This window comes from Rattus rattus, chromosome 7 (genome assembly GCF_011064425.1).
Source record: "Rattus rattus isolate New Zealand chromosome 7, Rrattus_CSIRO_v1, whole genome shotgun sequence".
In the NCBI taxonomy this organism is placed as follows: Eukaryota; Metazoa; Chordata; class Mammalia; order Rodentia; family Muridae; genus Rattus; species Rattus rattus.
In genome coordinates this window covers 91777846-91803769 of record NC_046160.1, presented here as the reverse complement: position 1 = coordinate 91803769, position 25924 = coordinate 91777846, and the positions used below count along the sequence as shown (strand labels likewise).

Genomic DNA, 25924 nt, shown 5'->3' with positions numbered 1-25924 from the left:
TTGGGCTATTTTTAATTTTTCAAAATATCTTGGATTTTTAAATATGAAAACTAAAGAGCCACAGTTAATGTGTAATCCAGGGCAGAGATTGGATAGAATAATAAGACTAAGACTAGGTAGGTTCTGTAGAAACAGCAATACAACATATAGAACTATGGGTCAATATAGTCTTTCATTGAATACAAGTTCAGTAAATAATTGTATTTTGCCTGTGTTTTATTTTCCTATTATATAGCCAGGAATTACAGATTTTCCTATTATATAGCCAGGAATTACAGATAAACAATATTTGAATAAACTTTGGGAAAGAGCATGATGACTTAATCTCATTCTCTTACAATGTGTTTGTTAGTATTTCATAATAACTGAGTTATTTATTTTAGGATGGGAGGCAAATTTTGGGACGGAATCTATAATGGAAGTCCATAGAAAATAAGGGCTAGGTAGTAAGATTTGTATATTAGTTTTCTGTCTCATTGCTACGTCAAAATACCTGACAAAAGCAGCTTGAAGAAAAAAGGTTTATTTCTGATGTAAAGTTGAAGGCTACAGGAGTACATCATGGCAGGGAAGTCATGCTGTCAGGATTCTGAGGTGGTTGCCATTGCATCTGCAGTTGAGAAGGAGAAAAAAATAAATGAATAATGGTACTCAACTCTCTCTCTCTCTCTCTCTCTCTCTCTCTCACACACACACACACACACACACACACACACACACACACACACACACACACTCACCCCTGTCTTCATGATAATTCTAAATCCAATCAAGCTACCAATGAAGATTAAGTATCCCAACTTGTTGCATATATTGTTTTGGTATTGTCTGCTTTGTATCACTTTAAGAGCTTAAGGGTGTTTCTACTAATTAGAAATATTTAAGGATTATCATGCTCTTTCTAGTAAAGAGAGAGAAGGTGGAGAGATTATATATGCTTATCATCTCCATTTCTTTTTAGTTTTCCTTAAGCTCAAAATAATCCTTATATCAAAGTAGTATATATTAAGATGGTGTATTTTGAACTCCACATGTAAACTAACATATCCACAGATAACGGCATTAGGACATTTACACTGTTGCTTAGACTATTTGCCTATAGAGTCCATTTGTTTCTTTAGGGATATTGTTGATATAAACATATAATCTCTGGAGAAACTTACGCAAGTTGTAAATTTATAGACCTCATTAAGGAATACTATTTTAGTTTTAAGACATTAGATAAGTTTTTGTTTGGTTGGTTTTGGTGTGTCAAGACAGGGTTTCTCTGTGTAACAGCCCTGGCTGTCCTGAAATTTGCTTTGTAGAGCAGGCTGGCCTTGAACGTACAGATATCCATCTGCCTGCTCAGCCTCCTGAGTGCTGGGATTAAAGGCGTGTGCCACTGGTTTAGACAGTATTTTGAATGCTAGATAAATGATTTTAAAGTATAATAAGGGGTATAGCAATAGTGTAACTTCTATATAATATATATTAAGATACAATTTTAATTGCTGCAAGTGCTATAATAAGTTGACATGATAGATTAATTAGGGGAAAGACATACAAATTTATGCTTAAGAGGGTAATCAATCTAGTAAGGTTCATATGGTTATATTCTAAGTAGGAATCAGAGAAGTGACATAATGAAGTCAATTTTGGATGATAGTAGGTGATTTATAGGAAAAATGATTGGTAGAAGAGGGTAGATTGAAGTTTATAATTGCAAAATACATCTCTTATACCAAAAAGAATAAGAATTGTTTATTTGTAGCCAGTATGGGTGTTCATGGCCTAGTAACATAGATTTTAATTTTGCTAATTGATATAGTATATTGTGCAAACATTCACATGGTTGTCTAAATGCTTATAAACACAGAAAAAAGAAGGTCATAAGTGAGTATATTTATTAAATATATTGCTGGGGACATCAGGTAGGCAGTTATAGCAAAATGGGAACTCTGCCATTTGATGACATTCTTAGCTTTTTGTTGTCAAAGCTAGTGATCTGCTAAAATACATTCCAAAGATTGTACCTGACAATCAGAAGGAATTTAGATCAGATAAAGAATGGGTGATAAATAGTTATTACATAGATGAAAGATAGGCAAAGATAATTTTGGCTTTCAGTCTGCACTACAACATTCCAGCTCATCACATTCAGCTCTAATCTGTCAGACTGCCCTTTTCAGGAAACTTCTGTACACAAATTCATACATGATTTTCTTTGAAACAATAAATGGAAACAATGAATGGGTCTGGGAGAAGAACATGTTTTTGTTTGTTATACCTTTTAAAGTATAGTTAAGGTGTAGTTACTACCCTAATTCTTCTATTGGTAAGAATTTAGATTGCTATTAAAGAATAGATCAAAGATAGTTGTAGGTTGTCTGTCTTTAAGCAACCAAAGGGAATAATACAATAAAGCCACTCCTAGAGTTTTCTGTACCCAAGGACCTATAAAATAGGTCAATAGCTTACCATTGGCTGCTCTTCAGAGCTTGATCTTAAGATCCTGTTGTTAAAGACAACACTTAACCATTTCATTGAACACAGAGAAGTCAAGCTGGTGCCTAACTAGAAATTTCATCCATACTAGTTTCATCATGAAAGGTACTAGTGAAAGACAGTTTGCTGAATGGTATTCTGCATACTACTGCAGGAGAAAAGTAATCATCATTATTACCAGGTACAAACCCTGATTTCTACAACAGTGACCTGCCTATAAGGCATACTAGTGCAGTAGTGGTACAACTGATAAGGGAGTAGCCAAGAACTTTTTTTGTTTGAACTTAAGACCCATTTTATGAGATGGGACTCAAGTGACTGCTAAAGTGGCCAACAACCTGAGACCAATATGTCATTAGCCTAGGGAAAAACTTGATTCCTACCACCATACTTTTATACAAATAGATGGGTGCTTTGCCTGGCTCACATCAGAGATGGAAAGTAATTTAGAGACCGACAAATGAACAATGTGCAGAGAATCAGAGTCTGGGTTTTTAAATGGAATGGCCATTATAAAACCCGACCCCTGCTACTCAGGGAAATATACAGGCAGAAGAGGAGGCAGAAATATTTTAATAGCCAGAGGTGATGTATTGGCTAGTTTTGTGTGTCAACTTGACAAAAGCTGGAGTTATCACAGAGAAAGGAGCATCCCTTGAGGAAATGCCTCCATGAGACCCAGCTGTAAGGCATTTTCTCAATTAGTGATCGAAGGTGGGAGGGACCATTGTGGGCGGTGCCGTCCCTGAGCTGGTAGTCTTGGGTTCTAAAAGAGAGCAGGCTGAGCAAGCCAGGGGAAGCAAGCCAGTAAGTAACATCCCTCCATGGTATATTAATTATTAAAATATATCTAGCTTGTTTCTGTGTTGAGCAAGTTATCCATAAAAATGCAGAGGATAAAAGAGATAAGTGTGTCAGATTTTTATTTATTTAGAAAAGAATTGTGATTAACACAAGAAGGGAGTGTGTAATATACCAACTATTATATCCATTAAAAATGCAGTTTTTCATAATGAAATTTGTTTGGTTACTTTTATTGTTAATAGAGTGTCCATTTATTTTGTGCTGTTACTGTATGGCTAAGAGTTGTATAGTTCTTTAGTTTTTTTCCATTCATATCGGAATGCATAACTAGCTGTGACAGGTGGCATAACTATGGGCTGAGAATCCTTTTTTGATAAGATATTACTATGTAGCTCAGGCTGGTCCTCTATTTGGGATTTTTCTGTCTTAGCATTCTGAACGTCTGGATGACAAGTGTGTAACATCATCCCTGACCTCACTGGGTCTATAAATTTGATTTTGATATCAAAATAAATCTGCACATTTTGATCCCATCATTTCTTATTGTGTTGCTTAATTTAGGTGTTCTATTCATATTTAAAGACACTATTTAGCAGACAGTAACTAATGAGATTTGATGTGTTTGTCCTTTGTAAATTAAGTAACTTTAGCTATTTGTTCCATATGGTAATCAGATATTCTTGAATGAGTATATCATTTTAGACCCACTGGGATAATTCTGTAAGATAGCTAATTCTATATGATTTGTGAGACATTATAAATATAAACCATAGCAGATAGTATGTGTGAATGTAAATTTATATGAGTGTGTATATGCTTATATATGTGAATATACTTTCCTACTATTTTGACTGCATTGTTTGCATGGTATGATTTTCTATGTTGACAGTTGCTTGTGGGCCTTTTCTGAATTGCTTTGTATGTGAATGGACATATGTTTGTTAAGCTTAAGAAATATGCCTTTTACTTTTTAAAATTTTAAGAACTGTTTAAAAGCCGCTTTCGTTTTGTGAAAATAGTTTTTGTCTGTATTCAGATGATTGTGATTCTGGTGAAAACCACTACTAGTACATATTGTTTAAAGAGCGTATAAGGTTCAAAGTTGGGCAAGGAATTACTGCTATTAGGGTATGGGAATCTGATGTGAATTTATTATTGTCTAAGAATGCTTTTGAACATTAATTTTGTTGTTGTGGAGAGACCTAAGTTGAAAGGACAAAGATAGTTTTAATTTAATGTTGGAAAATAAAACTTAGTCCTTGCTTTGTTTTTGCTTCTAAACTTTAAAAAAAAATCAACAAGCTCATAAATTTGACTATTGTAGGTTTTAATTGAAAATGTGGGTTTCAGCCTCAATTCTGCCATTACTTAGCATATTACCTTGGGAAAATTCCTACTGACTTTAATTTCTTCATTTTGTAAATAGGAGAATTGAATTTCTAGTTTGTTGATGAAACCCTATCCACTTCTAGAACTCAGTGACAAGCGTTTTATGATGCTTTCTGTTTTTCTTCCTTTAGCTTAAGGTTATTATTTAATTTATCCTTTCTGCAGAGTCTTACATCACTTAATGCAGAGATACCTTCTAAGAGCATACCATATAAACTTAGGGAGTGCAGGCCAACACTGATCTGCACTTTTGATGCTTTACAGAAGAGGTAAATTTGAGAAATATAAGGCTGTTCCAGGTGTAAGACGCAACAAAAACTGTTTTATGGTAAACTCAAGGTATAGCTAGAATGAGTATGTGCTAGAATTAAATGTATAGTCTATGAATTGATAAAGTCTTCTAAAATTAAATACTATGGTATGTATATAATTGTATATGAGATACTTTTATATGATTCTCAGTATCAGAGGCTTGTCATTCATATCATTATCACAACCATATTGGTAATTTGTTGTGCCATTATGAGAGTACAACACCTATGATGGCAGTAGGCAATAGAGAGATTTTTGGCTCCATTATATTCTTATAGGATCACTATTATATATGTGGTCCATAAAAGGATAAAACATTATTATGTGGAATTTGACTTTTTAATATAGTCTAAATTAAATGGAATCTTGTTAATAACCCTTCTGTTGACTATACTACATCATTAAAATCAGTGAACTAAGGTTATTTCTAGCCTAGTGTAGGATAGACACAGTAAAATATGTACTTTTGTGTGTTGGAGTAGTGTGATAGCTTTCTGTTGTTACAATGGTGACATACTAAATTCTAAAAAGGGGAAAGTTTTATTTTGTATCATGATTTCAGGGGTTCATGTTCACTAGATGGGTATGACTAGATTGTATCATTTAGTTTGAATGGAATTATACCCTTATACATGGTTTGTAAGACTTATGTTTGATAAAGGGGGAAGACTAGGTGGTCCTAGGTAGCTGTTCAATTCTGGGTTCTGTTCTTCTCTTGTAGTTAACAATGAAAAATTCACTGAAATTGCCCCTATATTCATTGCATTTCTAGTAGGGGTCTAGAAGAAAGAGGGTAAAAATATACAACTTCCTGGGTGTGCAGTTCCTAAAATTTCACACTTTTTTAATAACCTTTAGCACTGTGTTAAAATTTACTAGTTTATTTTTATTCTCGGTAGTTTTTATAGAGTTCAGATGCATCTATCCCTAGGCCAGAAAAAGCTCTAATTTTGTTTTTCACTATAGGTGCATGCTATTCTATATTTCATGTTTTTTGCTTGACTTTAATTCTCTGTTTGATTCTGAAAAAGTAATTAATTGGAATTTTACAATGCTTTTGTCATATTGACGGGAGTAAAGAAGAAAGTCATTTACCTTAACATACTTTCATTTTAAAGATATATATATATTTTTTTCTGCATTTGTTAGTTTTTTCTTGTTTCTATTTGTTATATTTCTCTCTTTAAAACTATAGTAATCTAGTGGTGATTACCATGCAAACATGAGGACCAGAGTTTGCTCTCTAGTTCCCACTTAAAAATAAAACAAAATGGAAACCAAACAAAAAACCAACCCAACCCCCAAAATTACTGTGCTTTTAATTCCAGTGCTGGGGATTTAGAGAAAAGAGGATCGCTGAGGTCTAGTTGCCAGCCATTGTAGCTGAATTGGTGAACTCCAGGTTTAGTGAGAGACCCAATCTCAAGAGAAAGAGGGAAGAGCTGGACACATGACTCAGCAGTTAAAGTGCTTGTATGTAAACAGAAGGGATTGGCTCTCTAGCTCCTGCATGAAAGCAGGTAGAGGCCACCCATAGTGCTAGCCCACAGGAGGCAGAAACAAAGAATCCCTGGAGCAAATTGACCAGCCAGCCTAGCAAAAAATGGTGAACTCCAGGTTCAGAAAGACACCTTGCTTCAATATAAAAGGTAGAAATAGATCAAGGGCCATAGTTTCTAAACAGTATCATCAGGTGCATGTGCACCTATCTATGTGTACTTAACACACATGTAAATTCTCTCCCCCACACGACAAAGGTAGAGAGCTGGTGAGGAAGACATTTGACTGACTGGATCTTTACATGTGCAGCTTTTCTAGAACCTCATTTTAATATAATTTTCAATGTTTGTTCCTGCTCTGGTTGGCTAGGACTTCTATGTCATGTAACAGTTTATGACTTACAAAATATCAATTTAAAGGCATGCAAATCTTACAAAACTATAACTTGTATATGTGCAGCTTAGAATTCATCAAAACCTTATGCCCCTTTGCAGATTCTAAAGTGCTTTTCTTTATAAGTCTGTCTTCCTTTTGGTGATCTGTAAGTTTCATCTGATCCACTTTCCTAAGTTCTGTCTGAATCTGTACTTCCTTGAGGCTGCTATATTGTGTTTGGACTCTTTCTCCCTGTGGAGTAATATGGAATATGCCTCCAGGTAGGAAGACATAGACAAGCATGTGGTTTTTTTGTTTTTTTCCTATAGACTTGGAGGCCCAGGCTGTCTTCCAGTCACTATTAAGGAAAAAAAAAAATGCTATCTTGTATAGTTCCTCAAATTTATTGTATATGATAAGAGGACCTATTAGGTGCAAGTTATTCTGTCATAGTTGGACGTTTTGTTATTTTATTTTTTCTTTCTATTGGGCAAATTTTGTATGCTCTTTATGTTGTTAAACACACACACACTATCTATCTATCTATCTATCTATCTATCTATCTATCTATCTATCTATCTATCTCTATCATCTCTATCATCTATATCTATAATTTCTATCTATCATCTATATCTATCATCTATATCTATCTATAATCTATATCTATCTATCATCTATATCTATCTATAATCTCTATCATCTATATCTATCATCTATATCTACCTATAATCTCTATCTATCATCTATCTCTATCTATAATCTCTATCTATCTATCTATCTATCTATCTATCTATCTATCATCTATGCTTTCTTAAAGGCAGGGTCTTACTATGTAGCCTTAGATACTCAAGAATTAGCTATGTAGATGAGTCTGGCCTTGAACTCACAAAGAGCCACTTGCCTCTGGCCTCCATATGCAACCTTCCCCATACATACATACATATGCACCACACACAAATATGAACACATATACACACACATTACTGGAGACTTTGAAACACTTGTCCAGAGGCCTAGAATAGGATATTGTAAAGAGTTGCATCTCTGTGGAGATGGGTAAATATTTTAATATATAATTAAGATAAATTGAAAATGGGACAGACTAATGACGAATTAAGGAAGTAGAACAAAAGCTTACACTTTGAGTTACTTTTTATTCTGTCTTATTTCTTCAACATAAAATGAAAATGCCAAATCAATTAACCAGAAGTTCAACTTGCAAAACTTAGTTAATTAATAATTTTATTTCTTGTTTGTTTTAACTACTGTTAGACTTTGAACTTTAGCTCCTCTCTTCTATGGACTAATGTGAAGCATTTGTTTTAGGGGACACTAGTTTTCAAGAAACAGACATAATCTTTCTCTGGATTAGATTTGATGTAATATTCTTTTGATTCTTTTAGTACACTAGGACACAAAGACTATCATAAGAATTGTTTGTACTCCTTTTTGCTTATCCGGTAGAATGAAAAATGTGACTGTATTGTTTAAATATATTCATTTGAAGATGAAAAAATCAATTGCTATGAAATGTGTTGGCACTCAAAATTAGCCATTAGATAATAATTGTAGATTAGAAAAGAGGAGTGTTTTCCTTCTAATTTGTATCTATGCATCCATAGATACTGGTAAATTATTACTGCAGCAAGGCATGGTCTGATCCTTCATATTACTTTTTCTGTGGCAGAAATTGTGATATTTGCTGTTATCTTATTTATGAAAGTAGATACATTTGTCAGTTTTTCATCTCTGCCACATGCCACCAGACAAAAATACTGATAAGGTATTAGTAAGTTCAGAACCCTGGTAAATCTCATAATTGAGAACAGAACAGCAGGAGTTCAAACTAGCTTCTGACTAGGTTTCTGTCCTGGAGCATGTGACCATGACTCCTCACTAAGAGGACAATGACAACTGGTCATGTTAATAGAACCTAGAGTTCCCCATGCTAATGAAGTATCTAGATAGGCCTCAAGTGTTTAGCAGATGAGCTTCTTTCCTGAACATTCATCCCTTTCTACAAAAGGTATTTAATCTCTGGTTCACCTTGAGTAAGACATAGTATCCTCATCTGCCATGAATAAAACTGTTTGGGCAAGCAAGGACTATCTCCTTCATCAAGGACTGCTGGGGGAAGGGGGCTTTGCCATACAGAACTGTGCTGTGTGCCCAAGTCTCCTCCCATAGAGGGCCCCTTTTCTAGCCCCTTCCTCTCCTCTCATCACAGGTCTGTGAACTCCTGTTCCTAACTCCTCACAGTTCCCAGGGGTGTCTGGGTGCACAGGAGGTTAAGAACTTCAGCCTCCATCCCAGCCTCTGCTGTTTGTCATTCAGAGAAACACAGGCTGGGACCCCTATCTTAGACTGTATTTAGTCTTCCCTGAGCGAGGCAAGGCAGAAACACAAAACAAGATACTCAAAAATCAGCTAAAAGGAAGAATCTTTATTTGGCTTATGATAATAGAGGTTGCAGTCCATGGTTGGCTGATCATGGCAGGGAGCACACGTTAGAATAAAGCTACTCATTTTAGGACAACCAGGAAGCAGAGAAAACAGAAAGGAAGTAAACAGGGACAAGACCCACCTTTCAAAGGCTATCACTAAATAAGTAAAGATTTTAAAGATGGAAAGGGAGGCAGTAGGGGAGACGAAAGGCCACTTTACCAATAAAAAGTTGCTTTAAATGAAGGAAAAAAAAACTTACAGCACTCCTATCCTCCAAGCATGTTCTACCACCTAATAACCTATGAACTTAATGAATTTATCTGTTGACGGGGTTAACATTAATTTTTGTACACATGACTCTCTAGAAACTGGTATTTAAACAGGAATTTGTAGAAGGTATTCATTTCCTATAGAACAATAAGTAATTTAAATTGTAGGAATGTAAATGTTGCCTTTATTTCCTTGGATGAAGCAATGAGATGAGAACTGTACCCTAGCTGTATGAATATACAGCTTTGGGTGAGCCCAGAGCATCTTTGTTCTAATTATCCCTAGGCTTAGGACTCCATACAATCTAATCTTTCAAACTAACTGATTCAATCTGGCTTCTCTCAGCTTCTGACTGAATTGTTCTTCCTGCCCTCATACTAACTTGGGTAGTGTGTTTTAATCTACTTGTTCCTTCTCATTTTCTGGCTTATTCTTCTTTCACCTATATCTACCTTGTTCTCTCTGTAACCTATCTCTGTAAAGCTGTCCTGATAAAACTTCCATACATTCATACCACCCACCATCTTCTTTTCTCTCTCACTGCCCTGCTGTTCTCATGTGAGTTGGGCATATCCTATTTGTGACTTATTCTGTTAAATATTTCTCTGATTCATCACTTTGTCTGCCCCTCAGTTAGATGTCACCTTTAAACATGGCTGCTTACTTCTACTAATCTTACCTTCCCTGCTAGGGATTAAAGGTGAATACTAGGAACATGTCTGTATTCCAGCAGGATCATATCTTTGGATGTGATCCTTTGCCAGAGCAGCCATGTTGCTTGATTAAAATTCCTCTACATAGGAAAAAGTATATGAATTAAAAAACAAATGTTTGTCTAAATTATGAATTGTTAGCAATTTGGTTTTTATAACACCTTTGAGGATCTTATTATTATAATGATATAATACATCTAATTGGTGATTGCTGAGTATATATAGTGAGGGGCATTAGAATTCATGTGCTTTACCTGCATTTAACTTCAGAATTCAAATGCGTTCGGAAAAATATGTTTGTCTTTTAGTCTCAGTTTTCTCATCAGCAAAACTGAGTGATAAACAAGTAGAGAAGATATTTTGAAGTAGTTTATACATAATATGTATGAAAAGTGGAAGTATAAGGTATAAGTTTATAGTTTAAAATATATTTAAAGTTTTGGAACTTCTAAAGTGGATAAGAATTAATTTTTATAGCAATTCAGAAGCTATAGGAAATGAATAAATGGCCAAGGAATGAATTAAGGAATAAGTACCATAAAGAGTTAAAATGTGGGTTGGGGATCTAGCTCAGTGGTAGAGCACTTGCCTAGCAAGCGCAAGGCCCTGGGTTCGGTCCCCAGCTCCGAAAAAAAGAAAAAGAAAAAAAAAAAAAAGAGTTAAAATGTTTTAAAATATTTTAGAGAATAATTTTGTTCTAATTCTCCAAATGTTTTTTTTTTGTTTTAATGAGAAATGATTATAAATGAGGAAATGCCTTTCCAGACACAAAATTAAAATTATATAATCTTCTGGGTAAGATAATATAAAGGTTGCTTTACTTTAGACATAATGCCATGTTGTTTCCTCTAATACTTTGATATCTAATTATATAATGTTTTGATCTTTTGAAATATTTGACTAAGAAATTAGGAACCTAATTTTGTTTCTTCAGTAGAAAATTAGAGAGATTTTGTTTTAGTTTCTAATCTTTCTACCAATTGCTTCAAAACCACTCTTGGTCAAAAGTAAATTTACTTTAGTTAAGTGCTACAGCATTAATGTTTTCTTTGTAAGAAAAGTACTATTCAGTTTACTCTGATATGCTAAGTTTTAGTACTAATACTAAGCAAGGGTGGGAAGTAAAAAGTATAGTCAGAAAATATAAGGACTCTTATTTATAATAGCCAGAAGCTGGAAAGAACCCAGATGCCCTTCAACTGAGGAATGGATTCAAAATATGTGGTACATCTACACAATGGAGTACTACTCAGCAATCAAAAACAATGAGTTATAAAATTCATAGGCAAATGGATGGAACTAGAAAATATCATCCTGAGTGAGGTAACCTAATCTCGGAAAAACATACATGGTATGCACTCATTGATAAGTGGATATTAGCCAAAAAAACTCGAATTACCCAAGATGCAATCCACAGACCACAGGAAGCTCAAGAAGAAGGATGACCAAAATGTGGATGCTCCCACTTCTTAAAAGGGGGAACAAAAATATCCATAGGAGGGAATAGGGAGGCAAAGTTTAGAACAGAGACTGAAGGAACGGCCATTCAGAGCCTGCCCCACATGTGGCCCATATATATACAGCCACCAAAACTAGATAAGATTGATGAGGCTAAGAAGTGCATGCTGACGGGAATGGGATATAGATCTCGCCTGAGAGACACAACCAGAGCATGTCAATTACAGAGGTGAATGCTGGCAGCAAACCTCTGAACTGAGAACAGGACCCCCTTTGGGGGAATTGGAAAAAGGATTGAAAGAGCTGAAGGGGCTTGCAACCCCATAAGAGCAACAATGCCAACCAACCAGAGCTCTCAGGAACTAAACCAGTACCCAAAGACTATACATGGACTGACCCAGGGCTCCAACTGCATATGTAGCAGAGAAGAGCCTTCTTGGGGCACCAGTGGAAGGGGAAGCCCTTGGTCCTGCCAAGGTTGGACCCCCAGTGCAGGGGAATGTCAACAGGGGTGGTAAGGGGGGGATGGATGGGGGTAACACACTTATGGGGGAGGGTATAGGGATGGACATGAAACCAGAAAAAGGAATAACATTTGAAATGTAAGTAAAGAAATATATCCAGAGGTGTGCGGGTGGCTGGTGGAGTGAGGCTTTGGTAGACACGGCTCCCAACACGTTAGCTCCTGAACCGGAGCATCCGAAGGGCATCTGGGCCATGTTGCTGGGGCCCCCCTCGGGCTGGCAAGGGGACCCAGGCACCCAAATTGGCTGAAAATTTCTGTGTCTGTCATTTGGCCACTGGGGACATGCTGAGAGCCATGGTAGCTTCAGGCTGAGAACTGGGGAAAAAGCTGAAGGCCACAATGGATGCTGGAAAACTGGTGAGTGATGAAATGGTCGTGGAGCTCATTGAGAAGAATTTGGAGACTCCGTGCAAAAATGGCTTTCTTCTAGATGGCTTCCCTCGGACTGTGAGGCAGGCTGAAATGCTTGATGACCTCATGGATAAGAGGAAAGAGAAGCTCGATTCAGTCATCGAGTGCAGCATCCAGGACTCCCTGCTGATCTGGAGAATCACGGGAAGGCCGATTCACCCCAAGAGTGGCTGGTCCTACCATGAGGAATTCAACCCTCCAAAGGAGGCCATGAAAGATGATATCACTGGGGAACCCCTGATCCGCAGGTCAGATGACAACGAGAAGGCCTTGAAGACCGGCCTGGAGGCCTACCACACTCAGACCACTCCGCTTGTGGAATACTACAGGAAACGGGGCATTCACTGCGCTATTGATACCTGATGTGATGTTTGCAAGCATCCTGGCAGCCTTCTCCAAAGCCACATCCTACTAGCAGAAGGCCAGGCGCGACCGCACCACTGCTCATCTCCCCGCCGTGTGATCCCTATTCTTAGGTGCTGGGCAGAAGAGAAAAGGGTGCTCATGGGAAGGAAGGAAGGAAGGATGGATGGTGAGGGAGGTGGGGAGGGGCTCAAAAGGAGCATTTGGAACAGTGGCAGTGTTATAATTAGTAAGGTTTTTTTTTTTTTACACATAGGTGAGAATTTTTAAAGTATAAGCAAGGGAAAAGATTAATTTTTTTTTAAAAAAACTGTGATTGGAGGTCATTGGTACAAATAAGGAGACATGGTGTTCTTTTTAAGCAATCAGCCTCTCGTTTTCTCTGGACCATAAAGCTAATGCTCTTTAAGAGACCTCAGCGTCTACATAAGAACCTCATGGATCTCCAGGCCAAGAACACAGCAGTCAGACTGGGCCTGTGTCCTGTGCAGAGGAGGGACTATTGACCAGCGGTGGCCCCCATTCCATAAAGACTCCCCTGCACGTATGGAAGAGATAGGGGTGTGAGCTAATGGGTGCTGGTCAGGAGATCATGTTTACAGCAGCTGTGGGGAGCGGGGGGGGGTGGTGGGGGGGGTGGAAGGGACGGGACAGATCCCACACTTGTGACTTAAGAGTTGCCTGCTCTGGTGACAGAGCTGTCAGCCACCCAGCTCACTCTAGTCTTACAGTCTTGCCTTCATTCATCCATGGCACCCTTTAAATAACTGAACGAGGCCAAGGAATGTAGCTCAGTGTGTGTGCCTGGCACTATAAAGCCCTGTGTTAGGTCCTCTACAGTGAAGGGTTAGGGAAAAAGTTAACATGTCTTAAGCTAAGTCATCCAAAGATTGTCCTTCTCACCCTCAAATCCCGGGACTGGGATTGCCCGACAACACTGTGATATATTTTTCAATGAGGTACCTTTCATAACTGACCAAATGCTGCCATGTTTGGCCCCTGAGTCAATAAAATATGTTGAAAATTTGTAAAAAAAAAAATATATATATATATATATATATATATCTCCAATAAAAAAAGGGAAAAAAAGGAAGAAAATATAAGGACTCATAAGTGCTTTTAGAGGCTATTGTAATCTTTCAGCAGAATCTGATTTTGGAGTACATAACTAAATATTTTTATTAAATGTACTTAATGTGTGTACAAATTTTTAACCTTAAATATCTGCTAACATTAAATCAATTAATAATGTACAAAGGATGGTATAGCATGATAATGATTATTACTGATCCAATCAAGACTATTACTGTTCCATCTTCTTACAATAAATTTTTTTTAAATAAAAATGCAGTAATAAAAATATTATATTGTATATGTAATTAACAGGTACTAATTTTGTATTTAACCTAGATAAATATTTAAGATAGGTAAGGATATATTGAAGATGTGAAACTAAAAGATGATTTCTGATTTTATTTTTTCCAAGACTTGAGAAAAATGAAAACAATACAAGAGAACAACCAAAACAAGCAAGAGGAAAATTTTCTTTTAAATAATCACTTTAAGATTGATTGTGGTTGAATTAGGGAAAGGCTGGAAGAGGCTGAGGAGGAGGGCGACCCTATAGGAAGACCAGCAATCTCAACTAACCTTGATCCCTGAGATCTCTCAGACACTGAGCCACCAACCACGAGCATACACTAGCTGGTCCAGGCCTAGGACACATATACAGCAGGGACTGCCTGGTCTGGCCTTAGTGGGAGAAGAGGTTCTAACCCTCCATAGATTTGAGACCTCAGGGAGTGGGGAGACCTGGCAGGGGGAAGGAGATGAGGGTGTGGGAGGGATGGGGACATCCTATTGGAGACAAGTGGGAGGAGGAAAAGGATTAGGAACTGTGGGAGGGCAGACCTCTCTCTCTCTCTCTCTCTCTCTCTCTCTCTGTGTGTGTGTGTGTGTGTGTGTGTGTGTGTGTCAGGGGACGACTGGAATGTAAAAAAAAAGTATTATAAAAAATATAAAAAGAGAAATAACTTCTACAATCCCAATATCCAGACATTACACTCTTTATCCCATTCTGTCATATTTATATAAGTGGGTTCAGATACTTTTGCTCAAACAGTAGTCTACATCTAAGCTTTCAACAGTTACTTTATAAAAGAGGTTTTGTAAATTAAAAAAAAAGTCCAATTATCATTATGTGTCTTATAGCTACATTGTAGTAAACCATACAGTAGAATATTGCCACTTTTTATTTAAGCAGTAGGTATGAACGTTAAAAATAAAACTAATAAAAAGGGGTAAAGATATATGTTTATTCATAGTTTTAAAAGAACTTATATTTTTGTTATATCATCAGTTTATCAAAGGTTTCTTCGAATATTTTTGTTCTTTTAAGTGTTTTTGTTTTCATTAGGGTTGGTAATAACTGTACCTATGAAACTCTTTCATTGTGATGGTTTCACTTGCCCACCCTCCTGCCTTACATTACACATTACTAAGACATTTAGTTAGTTCATCTTCTTACTTTAAAGAACCTTAATGCAGCTTTGACATTCAAGTGGCTAATAGTGCACTTTAAAGGTTTTTATAGAAATACTCTACCAAGACATTATAGACTATTCAAGAACTTAACAGTTTTCATTGAGGAGATACTTCCTTTTCATCAAATCAGTTGTCATATAAGACACACAGGTCTTCAGTTACAAATGTAATAAAAAGTGTCCACAGTGACTTGAAAGGTAATGCCACTGTTTTATGAAAGAGTGAAAATTATATATATATATATATGTGTGTGTGTGTGTGTGTGTGTGTGTGTATATGTATATGTATATATATGAATGAAACATTTTGACTGTGTCTCTGCTGCATCATTTTACTTTGTCTGGGTTATATTCTTTTCATATCATGTTAACTTACTGTGAGCTTTTTAATCCTACAGCCTGGCCTTCTTGGAATGAATTTTATCACCTTCATTTGTTCTTTAATCTGTTTTCCCAATAGGTGGTAATCAGTTAGGTTTTTTCTTCATTGTTTTCTGAACTGAAGTTATAATGAATCTTAAAAGCTGTAAAGGTGTTTCTCGACTTCAGAATGAAGCAGAAGACATTACAATTTAGGGTATATTTAGGGGGTTGGTGCTTGTAAGTTATTAAGAAACTTGGAGCTTAGCTTCTTTTTAAGAATATACTTTGGAATACACATTTATAGTTTTGCTATTCATTTTGAGATCATTTTTGTTTTTATATCATCAGGTTTTAAATATAGGTATAGACTGTAAGCACAATTTTTTGAACTTCTTCATTGGGTTCTTATATATCTACCAAACCTTATCCTACCCTAATCCCTTTCAATTCCTCAGCATTAGGTAGGATGGAAAGAATGTTAGAAGGGAAAAGGGGCATAGACCTTTAGACTACTTCCTACTGACTAGGGACTTTCAGTTCCCAGGCCAAGTCCAAACTTCACTGTCAAAATATCCCCAGCCAGTAATTCAGCAATATTGAACCCAGCAACAGGGATCAGCAGGAAGGACATGGGAACAGCAGCTGCCACAGGCTCTCTAAGGGCTCTTGCATTTATAACTTTCAGAGTCCCCAGTGTAAACTATCGCTAGTTGGTAAAAGTCATGGGCTCCTCCTAGAGCACTAGATAATTATAGTTAGAGGCCCTGGTGGATATTCTAAAGCAACCCCATATCTCATACCTGGGATTAAAACAAAAACATATTCATATAACTGGGTTTTAAAGGAAACCAAAATTCTCACTACAGTAGCCTTTGACAGTTAAACTGAATGTGTGAGGGTAGCTGAACGACATTACCAGATAGGCTGCCTTTAAAATAGTCATGTTGACACTGAATTTTCTGATTGAACCAACTCCAAATATATGAATAGGACATATTAGATAATTTAATGTAAGTATACCATCATAAAAATATAATTATCATCTTGCACAGAATTCTGCCATGTAACAGATTTCTAGGTTCCTCAGATACAGGACTGGTAAGAAAACAAACAAATGTCAATGCAAAACCTGATTCTGTAGTTTTGGCCATACAGGACTAGAATAAACTGGGACTAGAACAACAGTTCTCAACCTTTGAGGCTTGAACAACCCTTTTACAGGGGTCACATATCAGATATCCTGCATATGAGGTATTGACTTTACAATTCATAACAGTAGCAAAAGTTGCAGTTATGAAGTAGCAACAAGAGTAACGAGGAGCTGTATTAAAGCTCCAGAACCTCTGCTCTAGAGCCACATTAGAGCCTGGAGTTGATGTTCCCTTTTAATCATATTAGCAGTCTCAGGGCTTTGGGATGCTAGTATAGCACTGAGAGAAGTTAGCTCTTTCAAATGTCAGTGCTAGAATACTAATACCAAGATGAATAAATAAGGCTATTTAGTACCAAGTCACTTTTAACCAAAATCTTCAAGTGTCCTGACCATTCTGTCTGAACTTCTAAAAAGAAAGCTAATGGGGAGGAGTGTGGTGGTGTGTGGCATATGAGCTGCTAGATGCAGGAATGCCTCGATTTCCTTAAGACACCATAACCTTTTTCTTTTAATCTATAACTATGAAGCCATGTAGTATATTGTAAGTTCTCAGTAAATATTTTGACTGAATGAATGAAATAATTGCTTACATTGTTTATGGCCTTACAATCCTATTTAAATTACATTAATTACTTTCCTTATGGACATAATAATCTTCTAACTTAAGAGCATGAACATAAAATTGGCAAGTTAAATTTCTATCTGGGTTATAGATTTTATCAGTATTACTTTTGTTGTTTTGGTTTAATAATGTCTCAACCCCATTTAGTGAGCAACTATTGAATATGTTTTGCTGAGTTTAGTGATGGACTTTATCTTGTGCCATTGTTAAGTAGATTTTTCTTGAGGCAGTATTAAGTATAAACACCTATGGTGGAATCTATAAAATGTGTTATGGGATAAAGAAAAAAAAAAAACATAAAATCTACTCCTGCTCCTAGGGAACTCAAGTTAGGATGGCCAGATGAAAGAAAGATAGGCTGCATTGTCAGCATATATGACCAATAGAGAACAAACGCAGTGGCAGCTTTAGATGCTCCGTTCACATAATAGTATATCAGAGTTTTCCCCTTTAAAAAAGGTTATCTTTTAAAAATTGCATATGTATACATATTTGTAATTTTACTATTATCATATAATTTTATTATATGTAATTTATACTACAGGTCCTTTGCATATGTATTATGACTTCCAGTGTAGTATTTGAAGGGATTTTTGAGTGTGCAAATGAGTGAGTCATGGTCTATATTTGTTTCTTGTGCCTTTTCTTGTGTTGTTTTCCTTGTGTTAGTTTGGTTTTATTCCAATGTGTTAGTTTCAGTTTTATCTAGTTATATTTTATTATTATTATTATCCTTTAGAAGCCTGTTTGCTTTCTAATGAGACAGAAAAGGGGGGGATGTAGACCCTGATCAGAGGGGAGGTGGGGAGAAGTTGGGAGAAATAGAGGGAGGGGATATATCATGTGAGGGAAAAATATCTATTTTTAAAGGGAAAAAATGTTGGTAGTTCTGCCAGTGAGTAAAAAGAAAAAATGTTTATGAAGATAGTCTTTATACTACACACTTAAAAATGAGTGTGAGGCCTAGTTAGATATTTCAGCAGCTTACTACAGGAACCTGCCCTCTGGAACACACATAAAGAAGGAGGACAGTGCTACAGAGTTGCTAGGCATGTGCAGGGCATATTTCAGATTTGAGTGTTAATATAAATGGTCAGAATATTGTTTTACATTTTCAGTTAAGAACACATTAGTGTTTTTGTTTCATCCTATGTGTCCTATTTCCTCACAGCATTTCAAGCCAGATTATCTGACCCATTTTGATTTAATGGGAACAGTGCCATCTACTGAGTCACTAGCATTATATACTACATATTATTTCCAGAGAATAGAAAGAAGTATGTTTATTCAGTTATTTTTATTACTTATATTTAAATGTAATTGCTTTTTATTTGATTTCAAAAGAAATGAAGCAATGTGAGTAAGCAGGTGTTTTGACTCTAAAAATTTCCTTGCTTGGAAATAGCAATTGAATTTGAGCCTTAAATATATTCTCTTTCTAGTACATTAAACAGAGTGAGTTCTATCAAAAGCTTGCTTGCACTACTTATAGTGTACACCACTCCATCTATTATCATTCAGTGTTTTCCTACGTTTATGTTCTCTGTTCTTGAACCATAGTTTCTGTTTCTTTGGTCAGAAAATTCTGAATATTGAGTTGAGTTCTTGCCTTTTCAACTCAGTGAGATAATAAAAGATTGTTAAAATTGTGCTGATATTCTGTCATTGATACTTTAAAGCATAGTAAATTTATAGACATTTTTCATTTGCCTTAAAAAAAGGAATTTAGGGCTGGAAAGATGGCTCAGAGATTAAGAACTTTTGCAGAGAACCCAGGTTAGGTCCCAATACCCATATGGTAGCTTACTTTCACCTGTAACTCCACTTTCAGAGGATCCCACACCCTCTTCTGATGTCTTCAGAATCATGTACCCTCTGCCTCTCTGAACTGCCTTTCATCCCAGCGTCTGGATCCTGAGTTTTCATTGATAAAATCGAGTGATTGAGGTTTTGTTAAAAACAACAGTATTCATTCGGCCTTTTATAAAATAGGAAAAAAAAAAAAGGGAAAACCATCTTGATGGAAACATGGGTAAATTATAGGACAATGAGACCTATGAAATAAGTCAAGCAGAGAGAAAAACACAATATGTAGAGATTAGATAGATAGATAGATAGATAGATAGATAGATAGATAGATAGATAGATAAAATACTGGTTCCCTAGCCTGGAATGGGGTATATGACAAGAACGATGATGACCAAAAAAATCCATCTTCTGAGGTCTTCTTCAATTTCTTTCTTCAGAGGCTTGAAGTTCTTATCATACAGAACTTTCACTTGCTTGGTGGAAGTCATACTGAGGTATTTTATATTATTTGGGACTATTATGAAGGGTGTTGTTTCCCTAATTTCTTTCTCGGCTTGTTTCTCTTTTGTGTAGAGAAAGGCTACTGATTTCTTTGAGTTAATTTTATACCCAGCCACTTTGCTGAAGGTGTTTATCAGGTTTAGTAGTTCTCTGGTGGAACTTTTGGGATTACTTACATATACTATCATATCATATGCAAATAGTGATATTTTGACTTCTTCCTTTCCAATCTGTATCCCTTTGATCTCCTTTTGTTGTCTGGTTGCTCTGGCTAGGACTTTGACAACTATATTGATTAAGTAGAGAGAGTGGGCAGCCTTGTCTAGTCCCTGATTTTACTGGGATTGCTTCAAGTTTCTCTCCATTTAGTTTAATGTTAGCTACTGGTTTTGCTGTATATGGCTTTTACTATGTTTAGGTATGGGCCTTGAATTCCTATTCTTTTCCAGTTTTTATCATGAAGGGGTGTTGAATTTTGTCAAATGCTTTCTCAGCATCTAATGAAATGATCATGGGTTTTGTTCTTTCAGTTTGTTTTTTGTATAATGGATCATGTTGATGGTTTTCCATTAGATATTAAACCATCCCTGCATGCCTGGGATGAAGCCTACTTGATCATGGTGGATGATTGTTTTGATGTGCTCTTGGATTCGGTTTGCCAGAATTTTATTGAGTATTTTTGCATCGATATTCATAAGGGAAATTGGTCTGAAGTTCTCTTTCTTTGTTGGGTCTTTGTGTGGTTTAGGTATAAGAGCAATTGTGGCTTCATAGAAGGAATTGGGTAGCGCTCCTTCTGTTTCAATTTTGTGGAATAGTTTGGATAATATTGGTATGAGGTCTTCTATGAAGGTCTGATAGAATTCTGCACTAAACCCGTCTGGACCTGGGCTCTTTTTTGGTTGGGAGACCTTTAATGACTGCTTCTATTTCCTTAGGAGTTATGGGGTTGTTTAACTGGTTTATCTGTTCTGATTTAACTTCGGTACCTGGTATCTGTCTAGGAAATTGTCCATTTCCTCCAGATTTTCAAGTTTTGTTGAATATAGGGTTTTGTAATAGGATCTGATGAGTTTTTGAATTTCCTCTGATTCTGTAGTTAAGTCTCCCTTTTCACTTCTGATTTTGTTAATTTGGACACACTCTCTGTGTCCTCTGGTTAGTCTGTTTAAGGGTTTATCTATCTTGTTGATTTTCTCAAAGAACCAACTTTTGTTCTGTTGATTCTTTGTATGGTCCTTTTTGTTTCTACTTGGCTGATTTCAGCTGTGAGTTTGATTATTTCCTGCCTTCTACTCCTCCTGAGTGTATTTGCTTCTTTTTGTTCTAGAGCTTTTAGGTGTGCTGTCAAGCCACTGATATACGCTTTCTCCTGTTACTTTCTCCAGGCACTCAGAGTTATGAGTTATCGTCTTAGCACAGCTTTCATTGTGTCTCATGAATTTGGGCATGTTGTACCTTCATTTTCATTAAATTCTAAGAAATCTTTAATTTCTTTCTTTATTTCTTCCTCGACCTGGTTATCATTCAGTAGAGTATTGTTCAACTTCCGTGTATATGTGAGCGTTCTTTCCTTATTGTTATTGAAGACCAGCTTTAGCCCTTAGTGATCTGATAGGACGCATTGGATTATTTCTATCTTTCTGTATCTGTTGAGGCCTGTTTTGTGACTAATTATATGGTCAATTTTGGAGTAAGTACCATGAGGTGGTGAGAAGAAAGTATATACTTTTGTTTTAGGATAGAATTTCTATAAATATGTTAAATCCATTTGGTTCATAACTTTTGTTAATTTGTCTATGTCTCTGTTTAATTTGTTTCCATGATCTGTCCATTGATAAGAGTTGGGTATTAAAATCTCCTACTATTATTGTGTGAGGTGAAATGTGTTCTTTAAGCTTTAATAAGGTTTCTTTTTTTTTTTCTTTTCTTTTTTTTTTTTTCCGGGGCTGGGGACCGAACCCAGGGCCTTGCTTACTAGCGCTCTTCCACTGAGCCAAATCCCCCAACCCAGGTTTCTTTTATGTATGTAGGTGCCCTTGCATTTGGTACATAGATATTTAGGATTGAGAGTTCATGGATTTTTTTCCTTTGATGAATATGAAGTGTCCTTCCTTATCTTTTTTGATGACTTTTGGTTGAAAATCGATTTTATTTGATATTAGAATGGCTACTCCAGCTTGCTTCTTCAGACCATTTGCTTGGAAAGTTGTTTTCCCGCCTTTGTCTCTGAGGTGTGTTTCCTGTATGCAGCAAACTGCTGGGTCCTCATTATGTATCCAGTTTGTTAATCTGTGCCTTTTTATTGGGGAATTGAGTCCATTGATGTTGAGAAATATGAAGAAATAGTGATTGTTGCTTCCTGTTTTCTTCGTATTTGCAGGTGAGATTATGTTTGTGTGCTTGTCTCTCTTTGTTTTGTTGCAAAACGATTAGGTTCTTGCTTTTTCTAGGGTGTAGCTTGCCTCCTTGTGTTAGGCTGTGCCATTTATTATCCTTTCTAGTGCTGGATTTGTAGAAAGATATTGTGTAAATTTGGTTTTGTCATGGAATATCTTGGTTTCTTCATCTATGTTAATTGAGAGTTTTGCTGGATACAGTAACCTGGGCTGGCATTTGTGTTCTCTTAGGGTCTGTCTGACTTCTGTCTAGGATATTCTGGCTTTCAGAGTCTCGGCGAGAAGTCTGATATAATTCTGATAGGTCTGCTTTTATATGTTACTTGACCTTTTCCCCTTACTGCTTTTAATATTCTTTCTTTGTTTTGTGCATTTGGTATTTTGACTATTATGTGATGGGAGGAGTTTCTTTCCTGGTACAATCTATTTGGAGTTCTGTCTGCTTCTTGTATATTTATGGGCATCTCTTTCTTTAGGTTAGGGAAGTTTTCTTCTGTGATTTTGTTGAAGATATTTACTGGTCCTTTGAGTTATGAGTCTTCACTCTCTCTATACCTATTATCCTTAGGTTTGATTTCCTCATTGTGTCCTGGATTTCCTGTACGTTTTGGGCCTGTAGCTTTTTCTGTTTTACCTTATCTTTGACAGTTGTGTTGATGATTTCTATGGAATCTTCTGCTCCTGAGATTCTCTCTTCTATCTTTTGTGTTCTGTTGGTGATGCTTGTATCTACGGCTCCTTGTCTATTCCTTTGGTTTTCTATATCGAGGGTTGTCTCCCTTTGTGCTTTCTTTATTATTTCTATTTCCATTTTCAATTCCTTCACCTGTTTGATTGTGTTTTCCTGTAATTCTTTCATGGATTTTTGTGTTTCCTCTCTAAGAGCTTCCACTTTTTTACTCGTATTGTCCTGCATTTCTCTTAGGGAGTTCTTTATGTCTTTCTTAAAGTCCTCCATCATCATGATCAAATGTGATTTTAAATCTATATCTTGCTTTTCTGGTGTGTTTGGATATTCATTGTTTGCTTTGGTGGGAGAATTGGGCTCTGATGATACCACTTAGTCTTGGTTCCTTTTGCTTGGGTCCTTGTGCTTCCCTCTCGCCATCAGGTTGTCTCTGGCGTTACCTTGTGTTATTTCTGACAGTGGCTTGACAGTCCTATAGGCTTGTGTGTCAGGAGTGCTGTAGACCTGTTTTCCTGTTTTCTTTCATCCAGTTATGGGAATAGAGTGTTCTGCTTTCAGGCGTGTAGTCGTTCCTGTCTGGTGGTCTTCAGCTGTCCCTGTGGGAATGTGTCCTGAGTCCACCAGGCAGGTCACTTGGCGCAGAAAAGTTGGTATTACCTCTGGTCTCGGGCTTGAAGTCACTCCTCAGGGCTGGATTTCAGCTCTTTGAGGGCAGCAAGCAGAAGGGCCTGCGCCTACTTCTGGTGTTAGGTGTTTTTCTCTAGAGTCAGAAATGTGGGCAGAGAGTAGTGTCCTCTGGTTTCCCAGGCATGTCTGCCCCTCTGAAGGCCTAGCTCTCCCTCCCATGGGGTTTGGGTGCAGGGAGCTGTTTGACAGGGTCTGTTCATAACTGGTCGCAGTCTGGACTGCAGGGCTCCTGCAGCTTTACTGCCCCTATCTTCCTGTTCCCAGAGGCTCTATACAGTTTCCTCTTGTGCTAGGGATGTTGGCAAAGGTGGGCAGAAGTGGCAGTCTCTCCTGCCCTGCAGTCTCAGGAGTGCCCATAAGTCTGGGTTATGAGCTCTCTCTCCCACAGGGTTTGGGAACAGGGAGCTATGGGCCGGGACCAGTGGAGCCTCCTGTTTTAAATATCAAAAATAGCCAGAAACCCTAGCTAGCCAGCATTGTTGAGCCACATGGCCTTAGTGGGGTAATTCATAAAACAATTTTATATCCTTTTTATTAATACCAATACCAATAATAAATAAAGAACTTGTCAAACTAAGATTTTAGCCCACAATACATCTATCCATTAAGCTGTGCAATGCTGCAGGCCCTGTGACTCTGGGGGTTGGGAGCTTGTGGTATTCCATGAGCCTCACTGAGTCCTAGTCCCCTGAGGCCTGCACACCTGGGACTGAAACCAGGAGATAGCTTAGGAACACTGCTCTGCCTGTGGCCCTTGAGTGACACGGAGTGTGCGGAGCCGCGGGGCTCAGGGCCTCTGAGGGCTATCTCCAGACTTTGCTGCCACCTCGACTCCTGCCAGGCACAGTTGCCCACCTCTCGCCTTGTCAACAAGACTTATGACACGTTCTACAGGAAAGATGATTTCTACTGCCCTGTCTGTCAGGAGGTGCAGACTGCCACCTGCCAGCCCGTTTTCTATAGAAAATCTTTCCTGACTTCAATGAGAGAAAGTTAGAGTACATTGTCCCCTGTGTCGTCGAAGTGTGACTGGAAGAGAAAGAGCCATAGATTTTGAAAATATTGTGAGGAGGGTTTCTGGTAGCTGTAGATGCTGTTCAAAAAAGATAAAATTCTATCGCATTAGACAAAATTATAAATCTTTTAAGTAGTATCAGGATGAATATAGTATTTCTTCTGGCATTCCAAACTTTAAGATTTCTCATGATTCAGTAAAGAGCAGTAATAGGAGTGAAACATCAGCATCTGATAACACTGAAACTTATCAAGAGGATACAAGTTCTTCTGGACATCCCACCTTCAAGTATCCCTTATGTCGAGACAAGTTTCACCAGACAGTGTTTATTGGATTACTGTAATAGTAACCACCTATTTCAGAGAGTTCCTGTGAATCTTCAGCTAGATGAGGAAATCCGGTATCAAACTGCTGTGGAAGTCTTTTCAAGTAAACATATGATGTGTATAGACATCTCTGCCTCCTTGCTAAATACAAGTGCCACCTTTAAGGACGTGAAGTCACCGTTTTCAGTAATTTGCTGTGCATATTAATAAAAATAATAATTCAGTCTATTGTATTAGACTTTTAATTGAAAATAAAAGTGGGCCACCCTAATTCCATTCTCTAGACAGTTACTTTAACTGCATGGAAAGTGTTGTATTTCATATCTCTTATCTTTTTCTTCCTTGTATTACATATTCTGAATGTTTCTTTAAGTTGGTTTTGATATTTGATACAGTTCCTTCTATTTAGTTCAGAGAATTCTGAATGATGTGATTCCTATAAAACTAAGCAACCTGAGCCGTTGAGCTGCAGAGTAGAATCTTTAAGTACAAGGTGGACCAGTCCAAAAGTACCAGTTTTCAAAAGTACAGATCATTCATAGCTGAGGAATACAATAAGAAAATTGTATTTATATAATGTTAAGTATTTTTGAGGATTAGTGAAATTTCTTTAATAATTTTACTTTGAAAGAATATTGTACAAATGTTTCTTCTTTTGCTGTTAGAAGAACATATCAAGAGAAGAGAAAAAGTTTTCTTTGGTGGTGTTTGTTATTTCAATCTAGGTTGAGTAATTTGTAAGCCCAAATATGTTATACAACCGTT

The 25924-nt window shown here is 36.9% G+C and overlaps 2 protein-coding genes and 1 pseudogene across 2 annotated transcripts in view; all 3 read left to right on the top strand.

Moving 5' to 3' along the window:
• The window catches only part of LOC116906140 (proline-rich receptor-like protein kinase PERK14), a 133659-nt gene that overhangs the window by 60774 nt on the left and 46961 nt on the right, over positions 1–25924 (top strand). The gene's annotated exons all lie outside the window — the stretch shown is intronic.
• LOC116905194 (adenylate kinase 2, mitochondrial-like) lies at positions 12382–13650 on the top strand. The gene has a single exon (XM_032907988.1). It carries the CDS (start codon positions 12619–12621, stop codon positions 13051–13053), a length of 435 nt encoding a protein of 144 aa, XP_032763879.1. The 5' UTR covers positions 12382–12618; the 3' UTR covers positions 13054–13650.
• Positions 19763–25608, top strand: LOC116905569 (annotated as a pseudogene).

What these genes read in the sequence shown, in the direction of transcription:
- LOC116905194 (XM_032907988.1), top strand. Translation starts at nt 12,619, where the DNA reads ATGGATGCTGGAAAACTGGTGAGTGATGAAATGGTCGTGGAGCTCATT.